The sequence below is a fragment of the Macadamia integrifolia genome, chromosome 5, assembly GCF_013358625.1.
Source record: "Macadamia integrifolia cultivar HAES 741 chromosome 5, SCU_Mint_v3, whole genome shotgun sequence".
In the NCBI taxonomy this organism is placed as follows: domain Eukaryota; kingdom Viridiplantae; phylum Streptophyta; class Magnoliopsida; order Proteales; family Proteaceae; genus Macadamia; species Macadamia integrifolia.
The window spans coordinates 11,020,864-11,037,278 of NC_056561.1; the positions used below are offsets into that span (position 1 = coordinate 11,020,864).

The 16,415-nt window shown below is 42.1% G+C and overlaps 2 protein-coding genes across 2 annotated transcripts; both read left to right on the forward strand.

The window, feature by feature from the left end:
* Positions 1-6,855: 6,855 nt before the first annotated feature.
* On the forward strand, positions 6,856-8,035 carry LOC122078871 (thaumatin-like protein 1b). The gene is made up of 2 exons (XM_042645054.1): positions 6,856-7,015; positions 7,172-8,035. Exons 1-2 carry the CDS (start codon positions 6,958-6,960, stop codon positions 7,834-7,836), a joined length of 723 nt encoding a protein of 240 aa, XP_042500988.1. The 5' UTR covers positions 6,856-6,957; the 3' UTR covers positions 7,837-8,035.
* A 5,099-nt stretch (positions 8,036-13,134) lies between these two features.
* On the forward strand, positions 13,135-14,607 carry LOC122077871. Its single transcript, XM_042643770.1, has 2 exons — positions 13,135-13,482; positions 13,762-14,607. Exons 1-2 carry the CDS (start codon positions 13,135-13,137, stop codon positions 14,605-14,607), a joined length of 1,194 nt encoding a protein of 397 aa, XP_042499704.1.
* The last annotated feature ends 1,808 nt before the right edge of the window (positions 14,608-16,415 follow it).

The following is a 16,415-nucleotide window of genomic DNA, read 5'->3' on the forward strand; positions in this document are numbered from 1 at the left end:
GGGGGGGGGGGGAATGTCCATTGAATAATATCTCGATGACTTTCTCATGGAGACAATTGATCTAGTTAAACCCTATGGACTAACGAGGGAGAAACCAATGAACGTAATCTCAAAGAATGACTTTTTATGTATTTTCCTATTAGGTATGCTAGGACGTTAAACTATTTATACATATTTTTTCTTCTAATATAATATTGGATTATATAAGGTTGAGTTGTAGAAATAAGGATCCTTCTAGGTATCACTGTGTTTAGTGAAATATAATTCCTCGCTATTTACCACTTGATAGTTTATAAATTAATCCATGTAATTTCCCCTTTAATAGTTCAATACTCTCTTGTAATTTGAATTTTGATTCCATCCATATAAAGAGTTCTACACTTATAGGGGTAAATTTTAACAAGGCTCTAAAAGAAGCAAAGGAAAAGCTGGCATAGGTGCAGCAGGATAGATCGAAGGAGACTGAAATGGTAGGAGAGAGAGTGTGGCGATTCAGGAGAGAATGGAGCTATAGCTACGGAGGATGATGATGCAGGTGCTCGGGAATCTCTAGATCGTGGTCCAGAAGGTCCTCCACAGGATGAAAGGCACAAGGGTGCAGGCCAGCGACTTTCATATGCCAAAGCTTTGGGTGTTTCGACTTGGCCTGCCATTGATACTCTTCCAGAGCTGATTCGGGTAGGGATTAAACAATGATTAGTGATCCCTCAGAGAGACTATGAATCAAAGAGACAAAACTTCCATTTTGCCTCAATCGGAAGGGTTAACTTCCGATTGATTTCTTCGGATGCCTTGAGAGGCGAGGCTCAGGAAAAATGAAACCTAAGTCAAGGGGTGCTAATGCATCCGTTGGGAAAAGGATATGTTATCTTTCAATTTCAATGCGAGGGCAACAAGGCAGCAGTGTGGCGAAGATCACCCCTTAGGGTTGGTGATCAGGTTATTCGATTTCAACATTGGAAGCTTGATTTCAATATTCATGAGAAGCAATCCTTTACAAAACTTGTATGGATATGTTTTCTAGATCTTTCGCTAGAATATTGGCACGAAAATGTACTATTGTCTATTGCAAAGGTGGTACGGCGCTTTGTTGCCTTAGACAGACGAACAAGAGAAGGCCTTCTCGGCTATTTTGCAAGGGTGGTGGTGGAGATTGACATCTCTAACTTGGAAGTGAGGGTGGAGGAAGTCCAGGTCAAAAGATTTGAACCAGGCACCTCTCAGGTGTACGGTTTTTGTCAAAAGGTTGTATATGAGGATAATGTGGAGCGATGTGGCCACTGCAAGCGAGTAGGCCACTTAATTTCCAAATGTAGGCTGAAGAAATTGGATGACGAAAAGCAGTGTGTGGCTGAGAAATTAGCTGAGGTTTCAGGGGCGGTATACGTTGAAGAAGAAGAAGTTGACTCAACCAGGGCCAACTCAGTGGGTCGGCTTTCTCTTATTTTGGAAGGAAATCGACAAGAGCATTCTCAACAATCTCCTCATAATGGAGAGCGTGAGAATGGTATCACTCTTTCCGTGAATAACTCTCCCCAATTTTCTAATATAGAAGAAGGAGAGATTCAAATTGATTTGGACTTTACCAATTCAAATCTCCCCAATTTAGTAAAGAATGGATTGGCACAAGAGGATGTGGATATAAACAATGATGTGAGCCAGCATGATGTGGACCGGTCTAGCTCTGAGATCGGCTTAGAATATGGGTCTCTCTCAGACCAAGATGATGAGGAGGACGGTGAATTGAACCAGAATGGGAACCCACCTGTCTCTAAAAGAATGCAAAAACAGAACCAGGAGGATGTGACGCATGCTCTCCCCATGGACCCTATGCGTCCTTCCTCACGTCCCAAGAGGACAGGAATAGGCTCTGGTCATGGGATTTTGGTAGGTAGGGGAGGCCAATCTTCCTCCAATAGGGACCCTTAACCCTTTGTTCGAGCTCCTGTGAGTAGGAGGGAAACAACGATGTTGGGAGTTGCAGTGGTGGATGATGCGGCGACTGCTCTCGAGAAAGGCACAGAAATGGGAGAAAAAAAGGGGAAGAAAGAAAAAGCAGAGCGGTCAGGCTTCAAATCCTGACAAAGGTGGTCGTAAAAATTGTTAACCATGCGTGTTCTGTTCTGGAACATTCGGGGTGTCCGAAAGGAGGCTGGTAGGAGGGCTTTGAATTATCTTCTTAGAGACTCTTTGCTAGAGATTTTATGTGTGGCTAACCGATGGTTGAGGTCAGTAGTTTTCCTTCATTATTTTTTGATAAATTGGGTTATGCAGCTGAGGTGATTCCCAATAATTACAGGATAGGGTGCCCAATATTTGGGTTATCTGGAAGCGAGGTATGGCTTGTCCTTCCCTAGTTTCAATGTCAGACAAACAACTCACTGTTGAAATTGATTGGATGGGTAAAAGAGTTCTCATGTCTTTTATTCATGCCAGTTGTTTCAAAATTGAGCGTAGATCTCTTTGGTCTGATCTTGCTTTGTTTTCTACTACTTCTTCTCCATGGGTAGTTATTGGGGACTTTAATGCCACTCTAATGTCTCATGAGAAAAGAGGGCCGGGTAATTTTAATTTGGGGTTGGCAGCAGACTTCCAGGCTATGGTTGATACGTGTATGCTCCTTCCTTGCCCCTCTCAAGGGAAAAAATACACTTCGTCGAATAACCGTAAAAGGGGTAATGTGCTGGCGGTCTTGGATCGGAGTTTTTATAATGAGCAGTGGATTAATGAGTTCAAGAATGTTTCCCAGCGAGTTCTCACTTGCTCTACGTCGGATCACTCTCCTCTTTTGATTCAGTCTTCTGCTGTTCCAAAACCCCCCAACATCCCATTTCACTTGCATAGCTTCTGGATGGAGAACATTGGTTTTCTCCCGATGGTGGAGAATGTTTGGTCCCAGTCTGTTAGTGGAAATTCGATTTCTAGACTAGCCCAAAAGCTGAAATTTGTAAAATTAGCTGTCAAGGCCTAGGAAAAAGGGGCTTTCCCTAATCTAAATGAGGAGGTGGATAAGGCTACGTCAAGTTTAAAAAGAGTGGGATTCTATTGCTGAATCTGGAATGACCAACGCTCTTTTTAATGAAGAGGCCGATGCAAAAACTGCTCTCTTGAATGCCTCAAAGCTGCATGAGAAAATGTGGTCTGAGAAAGCAAAGATCAAATGGTTGAAGAATGGGGATCGGAACTCAAAATTTTTCCATCTCTTGGTTAAAATTAGAAGATCAAAAAATCAGATTAGCTCTCTGCAGTGTGAGGATGGTTCTTGGATTTCGGATCATCAGGATTTGGCCAATTATATGGTCAACTATTATGAGAATTTCCACTCTCATACTCCGATATCTCCTCATCATGAGTTGCTCGACCATATCCCAAAAAAAATATCTGATGACGATAATTTTTTTTCTGGATGCCTTTCCTACTAGAGAGGAAATCAAGCAGGCGGTGTGGAACCTTGATGCAGATAGCTCTCCAGGGCATGATGGCTTTTTAGGTCAGTTTTTTAGAAGGTGTTGGGACATTGTGGAGAAGGACTTTTGTTGGGCAATTTTTTATTTTTTCCTGGTAGGAAAGATCCCTAAAGGGGTCAATAATTGTTTCGTCACCTTGATCCCTAAAATTAATGGTGCATCATCCTTAGATAAATTTCGACCCATTTGTATGGGGAATTTTCTTTGTAAGGTCTTATCCAAAATTTCTACCACTAGATTAACTTCTCTTCTCCTAAGGTTAATTTCTGCAGAACAGGGTGCCTTTCAGAAGGGTAAAATCATCTCGTCAAATATTGGCCTAGCATCCGAGCTAGCTAATTTGATGCACTCTGTAGTAAAGGGAGGCGGTATGGGCATAAAGCTGGACGTGCAAAAGGCTTATGATTCCCTTTCTTGGGAATTTTTATTTGTCACGTTAGAAAAATTTGGCTTCTCCCCAAAGTGGATTAACAGGGTTCACCAGCTGCTTATTTCAACAAGGATTTCTATCTTATTGAATGGAGGTCTAGTGGGATTCTTTGGGGTTGGCTGTGGTTTGAGACAAGGGGACCCCATCTCTCCTATTCTGTTCATTTTGGCCGATGAAGTGCTATGAAAAGGCCTAAAAAATATGGTTGTGGAAGGTAAGATGAAATCTCTCTCGGGTCCGAGAGGTGCTATTACTCCCTTTCATATGCTTTCACATTTTCATTTTTATGAATGGTTCTGCCACTTATGTTAAGCAGCTCCATGCTTTTTTATCCAAGTATCAGGAGTTCTCTGGTTAGAAGATAAACTTGGAGAAAAGCAAGATATTTTTTGGGAAAATTGCTCCTCATAGAAGACAATTTATTACTGAGTATTTTGGAGTGGCAGCAGCAACCATTCCCACCAAATACCTAGGGGTGGAGATCTTTAAAGGAAGAGTGAAAAATAACCACCTTCTTCCTCTTCTAGATAAAAAAAAAAAGGTAAACTTGCAGGATGGAAAGGAAAACTCCTATCTATGGCTAGGAGGGTGGAACTTGTTAAGTCGGTCATTTCTGGGTTTCCAATCCATAACTTCTCTATCTATTGGTGGCCTGAAGGATCGATGAAGTTGGTGGAGCGTTGGATGCGAAATTTTGTTTGGTCAGGGCATATGGAGGTCTCGAAGAAGATTGTGATTAAATGGGATAAGGTGTGTAAACCAAGAAAAGAAGGTGGTTTGGGCATCAGAAGATTGTGAGAAGTGAACTTTGCTTGTTTGTGTAAATTGGAATGGCAGATTAAGCATGAAGGCTCCATCATGAGCAGACTCTTTAAGGAATGATTTATTAATGTTGATGGTTCACTGAAAATGGGATATAAATCCTCCTCCATATGGCCTGGCTTGAAGAAGGTGTGGAATTTTATTTCCAAACATGAGCAATGGATTGTAGGTAATGGGGAGAAAATCAATTTCTGGCTGGATCGGTGGCAGGACTCTTAGTCTCTTGCAGAGCTCTCCAATTTGGATCAATCCCTTTTCTCTAGGACAAAGGTGAAAGTTGCAGATTTTATTGATAATTCCTCTTGGGATTTTCCTCCAGTCGACTCTATTTTCCTTGCCCAAAAGTGGACCAAGCAAAAAATATTCTCGTCCAGAATGTAGAAGACTCTTGTGTTTGGCGGTTAACCTCTTCAGGTGTTTTCTCTATAAAATCAGCTTGGGAAGAATATAGGGAGAAACACCAAAAAATTAGTTGGTATTCTCTTATTTGGTGCTCTAGTATTCAGCCAAGACAAGCTACTTTTGCTTAGCGAATGATACAAAATAAATTGCCAACCGATGGCAATGTTTGTAAAAGCGGAATTCCCCTTGTATCTCAGTGCTCGCTGTGTGGCAAAGAGGAGGAATCACTGATCCATATTTTCTTCAAATGTGAATTTTCTTCTAGCATATGGAGAGATTTTTGCTTTGGCTTTGATGTACAATGGCCTCCATTTGTGGACGTGGTTAATCTCTGCTCATGGTGGAAACAATCTGCTAGAAAGTGTTATTTTAAAAGAGTGTGGCTAAGTGGCTTCTCCCTTCTTCCATATTTCATATGGCAGGTAAGGAATGCAAGACGATTTGAGGAAAAATCGGTAATAGCCAATCACTGTTTTGCAATGGTAAAGAGTGAGTTCAGCCTCCAGGAGATGGCGGTTTCTTGCTTCCCCCTCCCTTTCAAGGCACTTCTTTTTGCTAGACGGCTGGGTATTTCTAGAATTCCCTATAAACCCAGGGAGATCTTAGAAGTTTTCTAGTGTCCTCCCCCTCTAGGATGGGTAAAGCTTAACTCTGATGGGTGCTCCCTAGGGAAACCAGGAAAGGCAGGGGCTAGTGGAGTGCTCCGGAATGATAAAGCTGAGGTGATGCAATCTTTTAGACACTTTTTGGGAGTGCACACAAACTTTGAAGCTGAAGTCATAGCTGTTATTTATGGTCTGGAAATGGCTAGAGCGATGGGTGTTACCCAATTATGAGTTGAGTGTGACTCGGTGGCCGTGGTTTTGCTTATTTCTCTATGGAAAGTCCCGTGGTATGTGCTCCAGAGGTGGATGAGCTTAGGCCCTTACTTGCAGTCCATAACCTGGAAGATTACTCATTGCCTACGTGAAGCTAACCCGCTGGATTATTTCCTTGCAAAGTTTGCTGCAAAATTTGAAGTGTCTTGTCCTGTAGTTTCCTGGCCCGCACTAGTTGCCATGGAGTTAGATGTTGATAGGCATAATCTCCCTAGATACCGTTTTAAATAATGATGTTTTGTTGCTTTGTTTATTTTTTGGTTTGGCTGGGTTTTAGCTTTGATTTCTTATCTGCTGATGGCAATGCCGAAGGTGGATTAATCTTCAACTAATTCCAAACAGCTTGTTCATTTTCCATGTACATTCTTTCTTTCTTTTCCCTTCTTTTTTAATACATATGATCTTCTAGCGAAAAAAACACTTATAGGGGTCAAAGTACAAGTCAATCTATATGCAGTGACATGAACATGCTTGTTTAATGGAGTAAGGGCATTTATTAAAGGGACACCATTTCTTAGAATTTGACCAATTGAGAAATTTGAAAATTTCACACAAAAAAGAAAAAAAATATAATTTAAAAATAACACTTGATCAATCATGCCATGTTTGATGAGATAGGATCGATGTTTGTACGAGTCAGCATCTAAACTTGTTCCACCTACTGTCATGATAAGGATAAAAAGGGGTATATTTGGAAATAAAAAAGACAGGTGTTAGATGCTGATTTATAAGATCATGTGATCCTACGAATAGTTGATCTGTTTTCATGTTCGATGTTTATCTACTCCCAGAGGGAGATAGAGATAGAGAGAGAGAGAGAGAAAATTTACCAAAACAAGAGAGAGAAAAAGATCATCAAACTTTTCTGACACCTACCTAATTGGCTTACTTCCTCTATAAATACCCACCTTGAGGTAAGGAGGATTATTGAGTAGCCTTTCAAACACAAGCTGTAGCAATGAAGTCCAGAATACAAATGCCCCTTCTCGTTGTCCTCTTCTTAGCCTTCGTCTCAGGTTTGTTCTTATGCTTTAATTTCTTCATTTTGATGGCTTCTTTCTCTTTAATTCTCATGCTTATGATTAGAGAAAAGTCTATAGATCAGTTTGGTTGAAGCTGGCTAGATAGAGTGTTTCTGCTATTTATCTGGTTTTAATTATGTGGGATTGCAGGAGGCTTATCAGCTACCTTCACTTTCAAAAACAACTGTGGGTACACAGTCTGGCCGGGGACATTAACGGGAGATAACAAGCCCCAACTTTCTTCAACTGGTTTCGAGTTGGCCTCTGGAGCTTCAAATTCCATAGATGCCTCAGCTGGATGGTCCGGCAGGTTCTGGGGTCGAACATCTTGCTCATCTTCAACTGGAAGTTTTAAATGCGAAACCGCAGACTGTGGCTCCGGTCAAGTTGCATGCAATGGGGCAGGAGCAATTCCACCAGCCACCTTGGTAGAATTCACTCTAGGCAGCCAGGATTTCTATGATATCAGCCTTGTTGATGGATTTAACTTGCCACTCTCAGTGACTCCACAAGGTGGAACTGGTAACTGCAAATCAGTGGGATGTTCAGCTAATGTCAACTCGGTTTGCCCATCCGAGTTGAGTGTGAAGGGGTCTGATGGGAGTACAATTGCTTGCAAAAGTGCCTGCGATGCATTTCGCACTGATGAATACTGTTGCACTGGTTCCCATAATACGCCTCAGACTTGTCCACCCACGAAATACTCTCAAATCTTCAAGGGCCAGTGTCCACAAGGTTACAGCTATGCATATGATGATAAGACAAGCACATTTACATGCACCGGTGCTAATTACCTCATCACCTTCTGCCCTTGAATTCTTGAAATGGATGATTTCAATAGCTTGGTTACAGAAAATAAATACATAGATAGAATATGATAGAACCAAGCATGTAAATCATTTAGAATGAGAGAGAAATCTATACTGTAATGATTATACTTTGGGTTTGTAATTTTTTTGCTAAATGGTCAGATTTTATTAAAAATAGAGAAAAAAAAATGAATATTACAAGAGCTTGAAGCGAGCCTCCACCTTCGGCTTTACCATCAACAGAGGCTTACAACCGCTATCTCATGAATCTAAATCTTGATTGACCAGCCTCATCATTGAACTGCTCATGCGTGATGTGCTAAGGGAGAGAGACGTCATCAGAGGAAATCCCTAATTTTGCTGCATCCTTAGCTAGGAAATCCGCGATGGGATTGGCTTCTCTGTAGCAATGGGAAACCTTCCACTCAATAGAGTTAATGTAACTTAAAAGGTGATTCCACTCTTGAAGCACGAACCATAGAATTAACCTATGGTGGAAGAGGGAAACTACTGCAGACGAGTCAGACTCGATCCACAGGCGCTAGATGCCCATCTCACGAGCAAGCATGATGCCCTTAATAATGCTTCATATCTTAGTAGAGAAGCCAGTAGATACTCCCAAAAAAATTTGGAACCTGATCATCAATTTGCCGTCATGGTCTCAAAAGATGCTGCCGTCTCCCGCGCAACTCAGGTTTCCAAGAGAGAATCCATCAGAATTAAGCTTCACCCAATATCTCAATGGTTTGCACTAATGAACTTCTAAGATACGAAACGTTGTCTGCCTAGAATTTTCAAGATGCAATCTATTACAAATAATGAGATCATCAACTGTTTCAAGGATCTTCCATCCTTCTTTAGGAATCGAGCTCTGAGAAAGGTTAACGCTGCTGTCTTCTCCGTTTTGATCCTCCAAATCAATTTGCACAGCATTGCTTTATTGGAATCTCGTGGTGGTTGGGAAGGGGCGATTGGGAAGGTGATTTTCTGCCTAATTTCTCTTTTTCTGGACGGCGGCTACGTCATGGCCGGTAGTCAAGGCCTAGCTGAGGAGGGTGGAGGTGATGAGATCGACAATGGTGAGGGATCTGTGAGGGAGGTGAATGAGAATGTGCCTCCAAATCAAGCTGCCGCTACTGATGGTGTCGCTCCAAGAAGATCATATGCAAGGGCTGTGGGGAATGCCTCATGGCCAGCGATGGACTCTCTCCCAGAACCAATCCAAGCAGGTAATATCCGAAGATTCATGATCCCCCAGTGCGACTATGAGTCAAAAAGGAAAAAATTCAGATTTGCTCTTATAGGGAGGGTTGATTTCAGATTGATCTCCCTAGATGCACTGAGACAAGAAGCAGCAGAAAAATGGAACTTGAACCAAGGAGTGGTGATGCACCCTCTTGGCAAGGGGTATGTAATTTTTCAATTTGGATGTGAGGGAGATAAGGCTGCTGTTTGGAAGAGGAGCCCTTTGAAGATCGGGGGTCAGTTAATCCGCTTCCAACACTAGAAACCGGACTTTAACATCCATGAGAAACAGGTGTGGACTAAACTGGTCTGGATCCATTTCCCTGACCTTCCCCTAGAATATTGGCATGAGAATGTCTTGCTCTCAATAGCAAAAGCAGTTGGACGACCTGTGGCTCTGGAAAATCACACAAAGCAAGGCTTGATGGGTTTCTTTGCTAGAGTCTTGGTTGAAATCGAAAAAAATGAAACGGTGCCTCGTATTGAGGAAGTGCAGGTTGAGAGATTGGAGCCTGGAACCACAAAAATCTTTGGGTTCAGGCAAAAGGTTGTGTATGAAGATGGTATAACTTGTTGTGGTTATTGTAAGCGGTTGGGACACAGTGTGGAAGGATGCCGGTTGAAGAAGCAGGAGGATGAAAAACAGGCTGCAAAAGATCACGTTGTTGTTCCAGGCGCAGTCTATGTAGAAGATGGAGTGGACTCGGCTCGAGTCATATCAACTCAGCGAGTTACAAGGAGTGTACCAAACATGGAAACTGCAGCAAATCATTCTCCTTCCTTAAATGCCTCCTCATCATCAAATCAAGGTACCCCTATTTTGGAAGGCCATATTCATGTGGATTTGGATCTCATCCAAAATTCAAATTCAAAATTAAATCCTCTCTATAGGGAATGTAACGGTGGGAATTTACTCCCTAATCAAAACCTTCCCTCTTTGGAGGAAGGCCATGTGGTTGGATCGGATCTAGGATCTGGATCAGGGTCGGATTCTGACCCAGATGATGATGTTCTCTCAGAGTCCGAAGAGGAGAGTCAACAAGCTGCCTCTGACGCCCCTACCTTGGTTGCCCTACCATGAACCCAGTGAACTTGGCCAGACCAAGTCGCCCTCGACGGAATGTGGTGACTAGGGGTAGCGGTGGTGTGGCTGGCCAACCCTCAAGAGGCGGTCATTTATCCAGAATTCTTCCCAGCCATCGTGATTCTCAGATTTCTTGCATCCCAAAGATAGAAATTGCAAGTGGGCATGTGGCTCTAAATTTCAGGAAGTAGGGGTGGTTGATCGTGCCCTTCTTGCTAAGGAAAAATCTGATACTGATATTTCTAAAGGAGGGAAGAAGGGTAAGAAGAAGGTTGGTCAGATGAATAAATCTGAAAAGGTCCAAAATTAAATCCTTTCTCCATGAAGATTTTATTTTGGAATATTAGAGGTGTGCGGAAGGCGGCTGATATTAGAGCCTTGAAGATGATCCTGCGGGAGCACTCTCTTGATTTTGTATGTTTGGATGAGCCAATGGTGAAGGCGTCGGATTTTCCTTCTTTGTTATTTTTTAAACTGGGGTACTCTGGGGATTTAATTCACAATGATCGGGTGGACAAGGTTCCGAATCTCTGGCTTATGTGGAGACAAGGTTCTTCTCGTCCCTTAGTTGTTTCTCTGTCTGACCAACAATTATCAGTCACAGTGGATTGGTTGGGTTGCTCTATGGGAATGACCTTTGTTCATGCAAATTGTTTTAAGGTTAATCGCAGAGAGCTCTGGATTGACCTGGGTTTGGTGATTAACCCAAATACCCCATGGTCGGTCATAGGGGATTTTAATGCTACTCTTCTTTTAAATGAAAAAAGGGGGCCAGGAAGATTTAATGCTAGCTCGGCGACAGAGTTTCAAGCAATGGTGGACACGTGTGCTTTGGTTCAAGCTCCTTCACAGGGGAAGAAGTTCACGTGGACTAACAATCGTCGCAGAGGAAATGTTGTAGTTGTTCTGGATCGAAGTTTTTGTAATGGGAATTGGTTGGAGGTGTCTAGGAATATTAATCAAATTGTTTTGCAAAGAACTACTTCGGACCATACCCCTGTTCTGGTGGTCTCAGATGCCATTCCTAAACCAGGTAATATTCCTTTTAGATTCAATAATTTCTGGATGGAAAATGTGAATTTTGAGGATATTGTCAGGGAGGTGTGGAATAAGGAGGTGTCAGGGAACCCCATTTTGGTGCTTTCTCAGAAGCTAAAGCAGGTAAAAAGTTTTATTAAGAGCTGGGCTAGGAATAATTTTCCTAATGTTGATGAAGAAGTAAAGAAAGCTTCGAAAAATCTGGATTTAATTCAGCAAGAAATTGAGGCAACAGGGATGACAGATGATCTATTTGATAGAGAGGCAGACATGAAGACATATCTCTTGAAAACAACTCAAATGCAAGACAGTTTTTGGTCTCAAAGGCCAAACAGAGGTGGATGAAAGAGGGGGACAGAAACTCAAAATTCTTCCACCTCTCTGTACAAATGAGACGGTCGCGAAATCAAATTCGTACCTTGAAGAACATAAATGGTGAGTGGATTAGTGACCAACAGAGGTTGTCATCTTACATTTCTGAATATTATGAAACCTTCCATAGTGCCGCTCAGACTACTCCTCATCATGATTTATTGAATTGTATCCCCAAGGAGATTAATGAGGCAGATGCATTGGGTTTAGAGACTATACCCTCTTTGGAAGAAATAAAAAACTCTATTTGGGAGGTGGATCCAGACAGTTCTCTTGGGCCTGATGGATTTCATGGGAAATTCTTTAGAAGAGTTTGGCATATAGTGGAAGCGGACTTCTGCAGGGCTGTGAGGCACTTCTTCAGAACGGGGTTTCTTCCTAAGGGTGTGAACAATTGTTTCCTTACTCTAATTCCGAAGGTGCCAGGAGTTGTGACCCTGGAAAAGTTTAGGCCGATCTGTATGGGGAATTTCTTTTATAAGGTGCTATCAAAAATTATGGTAAATAGAGTTTCGGCGCTGCTTCCCAGGCTGATCTCAGAGGAACAAGGTGCATTCCAGAAGGGGAAAATAATTTCTGAGAATATTAGCCTTGCCTCATAATTGGCAAATCTGATGTATACTGCAGTAAGGGGAGGAGGTATGGGGATCAAAATTGATGTTCAGAAAGCATACTACTCGCTTTCTTGGGATTTCCTTTTTGAAGTCCTGAAAAAGTTTGGTTTCACTCAGAAGTGGATATCTTGGATTCATGAAATCCTTGTCTCTACTAGGATTTCGGTCTTAGTAAATGGGGGACCGGTGGGCTTCTTCCCTGTGGGTCGTGGTCTTTGCCAGGGTGACCCTTTATCTCCCTCTCTCTTTATTCTGGTAGAAGAAGTGCTTTCTAGAGGGTTAAGAAGTATGGTTGCAGAAGGTGCTCTTAAATCCCTGCCCGGGCTAAGAGGTGTGCTCACTCCATCCCACCTTCTCTTTGCTGACGACATTTTCATTTTCATGAACCCGTCGGCAAAATATGTAAGAAATCTTCACTCTTTCTTAGATAAATATCAGGCATTCTCTGGTCAGTTTTTTAATCTGGATAAAAGCAAGATTTTCTTTGGGAAGGTGGCCCCTCACAGAAAACAGTTTATTAGTGAGTTTTTGGGTATTCAGATATCCAAATTCCCTACAAAATATCTTGGGCTGGAAATCTTCAAGGGAAGAGTCACAAAATCCCATTTGTTACCTCTGCTAGATAAGATCAAATGTAGACTTGCAGCTTGGAAAGATAAATTGCTCTCAATGGCAGGCCATATTGAACTTGTTCATTCAGTTATATTGAGCATTCCTATGCATAATTTTGCAGTCTATTGGTGGCCTCAAGCATCAATTAAAACTATAGAAACATGGATGAGGAATTTCATTTAGTCTGGCCAAATGGAGGTTTAGAAAAAAATCACTGTTAAATGGGAGGAATGTTGCAAGCCAAAGAAAGAGGGAGGTCTGGGTATTCGGAAGTTACGAGACGTTAACAGAACTTGTCTATGTGAATTATTATGGAAAATAAAGCATGAGGATTCTACAATGAGTCAATTTTTCAGAGCAAGGTTTACTACTAGCAACGGCGATCTCAGGAGCTACAAGTCTTCATCTATTTGGCAGGGTCTAAAAAGGGTGTGGGATTTTGTAACAAATATGGAGAGTTGGACAGTAGGAAATGGCGTCAAGATCAGCTTCTGGAAGGATCGTTGGTTAGAAAATTCCTCATTGGCGGAATCCTCTAATCTGGACTTAGAAGCGCTGACTTCAAGGCAGCTGCGAGTGGCGGATTTCATTAGGAATGGTGAGTGGTGCTTCCCAAATGTTTCTTCATCATTCTTTTCTGAATCATTTGAGAAGGCGAAGAGAATATCCCTAACGAATTTAGAGGATGTATGCCGCTGGGAATTATCTTTGTCTGGTGCCTTCTCTTTGGCCTCGGCGTGGGAGGAGATAAGAAGCAAAAAGGCGCATGTTTCTTGGTTTTCCATCCTCTGGAAAGCTCTTTTACAGCCATGGTAGGCAGTATTTGGATGGAGGTTAGCCCATGGTAGACTCCCTACAGATGACCAAGTGTGCAAAAAGGGGATTGCAATGCCTTCGAGATGTGGATTATGTGAAAAGGCAGAAGAGTCTAGTTCCCACCTTTTTATTCATTGTGAGTATATCCAGGCCCTGTGGAATATGTTCTGTGATCTATTTGGTGTCATATGGCAACATTTCACAAGAATGGAAGATTTATTTAGTTTGTGGAAACATAAAGCAAAATCCGTTACATTCTCAAGACTATGGCTTAGTGGCGTGGTGTTAATTCCTTATACAGTTTGGATGGAGAGGAATATGAGAATCCACGAGGGTACCTATTGGCATCACAGGCAGCGTTTTGCTATGATAAAAGGTGAGATAGGTATAATTTCGACAGTGCACCTTGGGAAAAACTTGTCCGTAGTTGATTTGATGTGTGCAAGGAGAGTGGGAATTCCCCGAGTAATTGGCAAGCAAAGAGAAATTTTTGAAGTTCGATGGTGTCTCCCCCCTCAAAATTGGATTAAGCTAAATACTGATGGGTGCTCGCTAGGGAATCCTGGAAAGGCTAGAGTTGGCGGTGTGTTTAGAAATTACAAGCGCGAACCTTTGCTGAATTTCAGAAATTTTGTTGGTATAAAATCTAACTTTGAAGCTGAATTCTTAGCTCTCATTACCAGCCTTGAACATGCAAAAAACTCTTGTATCCAAAACCTTTGGATCGAGTGTGACTCTGCTGTTGTGGTGTTCTTATTCTCCAAAGAGCTGGTTCCATGGTTTATTCAGCAAAGATGGAGGGGCGTTCTCTCTTATTTGGGTTCAATTTCTTGGAAAATCACTCATTGCTACCGCGAAGCAAATGTGGTAGCCGATTTCTTAGCGAAAACAGCAGCAAGATTTGAATCAAATTCCCCTGTCGAAACCTGGCCCCTTCTCACCTCCAGGGAGCTGGAATTGGATGCGGCCCAACGGCCAAGATTCCGATTCACTTAGTTATTTGTTTTTAAAAGTTTTTGTTAGACTTAGGTCTGAGGTCTGATGGCAATGCCGAAGGTGGGGTTGATTTCATTTCCTTCGTCTACGTATTGTTGACTGTATCATTCCTCTTGTATATTCTTTTTTTTTTTATTAATACAATTGATCTTTAGCGAAAAAAAAAAGAGATCATCAACTATTTTGGGCGAGAACTTCAGGCTGCTGCATATGAAGGCGATCTCCCCTTTAATGCCACTGAAGATCATAGAAATACGTCTCTTTTTCCCCTCAAAACACCTTTGGTTCCTTTCCTGCCATATTGCATCCAAAGTGGAGAATAGACTGGTCAACCAGGCCTCTTACAAGCACCAGCCTTTCCCCTTGTGGCTCCACCAAGCCGCCATATCAAGCATTGAGTTTTTTCGATTCCAAACCACATTAAAAAGATCAGTGGTTTTACTCCATAGAGAGGAAGAAAATCGGCAATCAAGGAATAGATGGGAGAAAGACTCTGAGCTTAGGCCACATAGGTCACACTTTGAAGGGAGTTGTATTCCTTTGGCTTGGATCTGATCATCTATTGGAAGTTTCCCATGGAGCCAGCACCAACCCAACAGGGAGAGCCTTGGAGGAAGGTGCTTGCGCCAAACAAGAGAAGCCCAAGAAGCCATTGGAGAAGGAGACCTTAAACCATTCCAGGCCGATTTTACTGAAAAAATGCCCATTTGGTCAAGACCCCAGACACATCTGTCCTCCATAGGAGAGAAAGGGAGGTTTATCTCCTTTATTCTTTGAAAATTTCCAAGTAAAAAGCTGGAATGAACTTGGGGCAACACCCAATTGCCATTGATAATGAGATCAGACACAGGGAGAGGGAGGCGAGGCAAGGCGTCCTCACCCAGTTTTTTTTTTTCGCTAGAAAATCATTATATTAAAATGGAAGAAAATGGGGAAAAAATTACAGAGCTACATCAAACTGATAAAATAGATTGAAGCAAAAATAAAAATGGCTCCCTGACCCCCACCTTCGGCATTGCCATCAGCAGAGGAAAGAGAAACGCACTAATCAAATCTATAGTTTGGCTTGCCCTCAACATCTCTTCTAATGAAATCCTTAATGTTGGCAGGAAAGTCGATATTTGTGGCTGATATCCCTGTCTTCGCCACTTCTCTAGCCAGGTAGTCATCAATTGAGTTCGCTTCTCTGAAGTTGTGAGTTTATTTTCCATGTGATACTCTCTAAATATGGCTGGAGGAATAGCCATCTCTGCAAAGCAAACCATGGAATTTTCTTTTGCTGGATAGAGATTGCAACAACACTAGAATCCGTCTCTACCCACAGACATTGAATGCCTAGCTCCCTAGTTCCAGTTCAGATAAATCCCGAATGGGTTTTGGACCCAGCCAATTGTCATTCCAGAAATCGATATTTCTACCACTGCCTATAACCCATCTCTCATTATTAGAGATAAACTTCCACATTCGCTTGACCCTTGGCCAAATCGAAGAACATTTGTAGGACTTTCTCATTCTCCCAGAGGCAAATAAAAATTTGGCATGGAAGAGTCTGCTCAGCTGAGAGTCCTCATTCTTAATCTTCCAGGTAAGCTTTGCAATCAAAGCCATATTCAACTCGTGAAGCCTTCTGATGCCTAATCCACCCTCCTGCTTAGGCTTGCAGATCAAGTCCCATTTCACAATGGTTGCTTTAGAAGAGTCAATCTCCCCCATCCAGATTAAATTCTTCATCCATTTTTCAAGGTATTTAATGACATTCCCACTCCACCAGCAGACCGAGAAGTTGTGCATGGGCATTCCAAAGATAA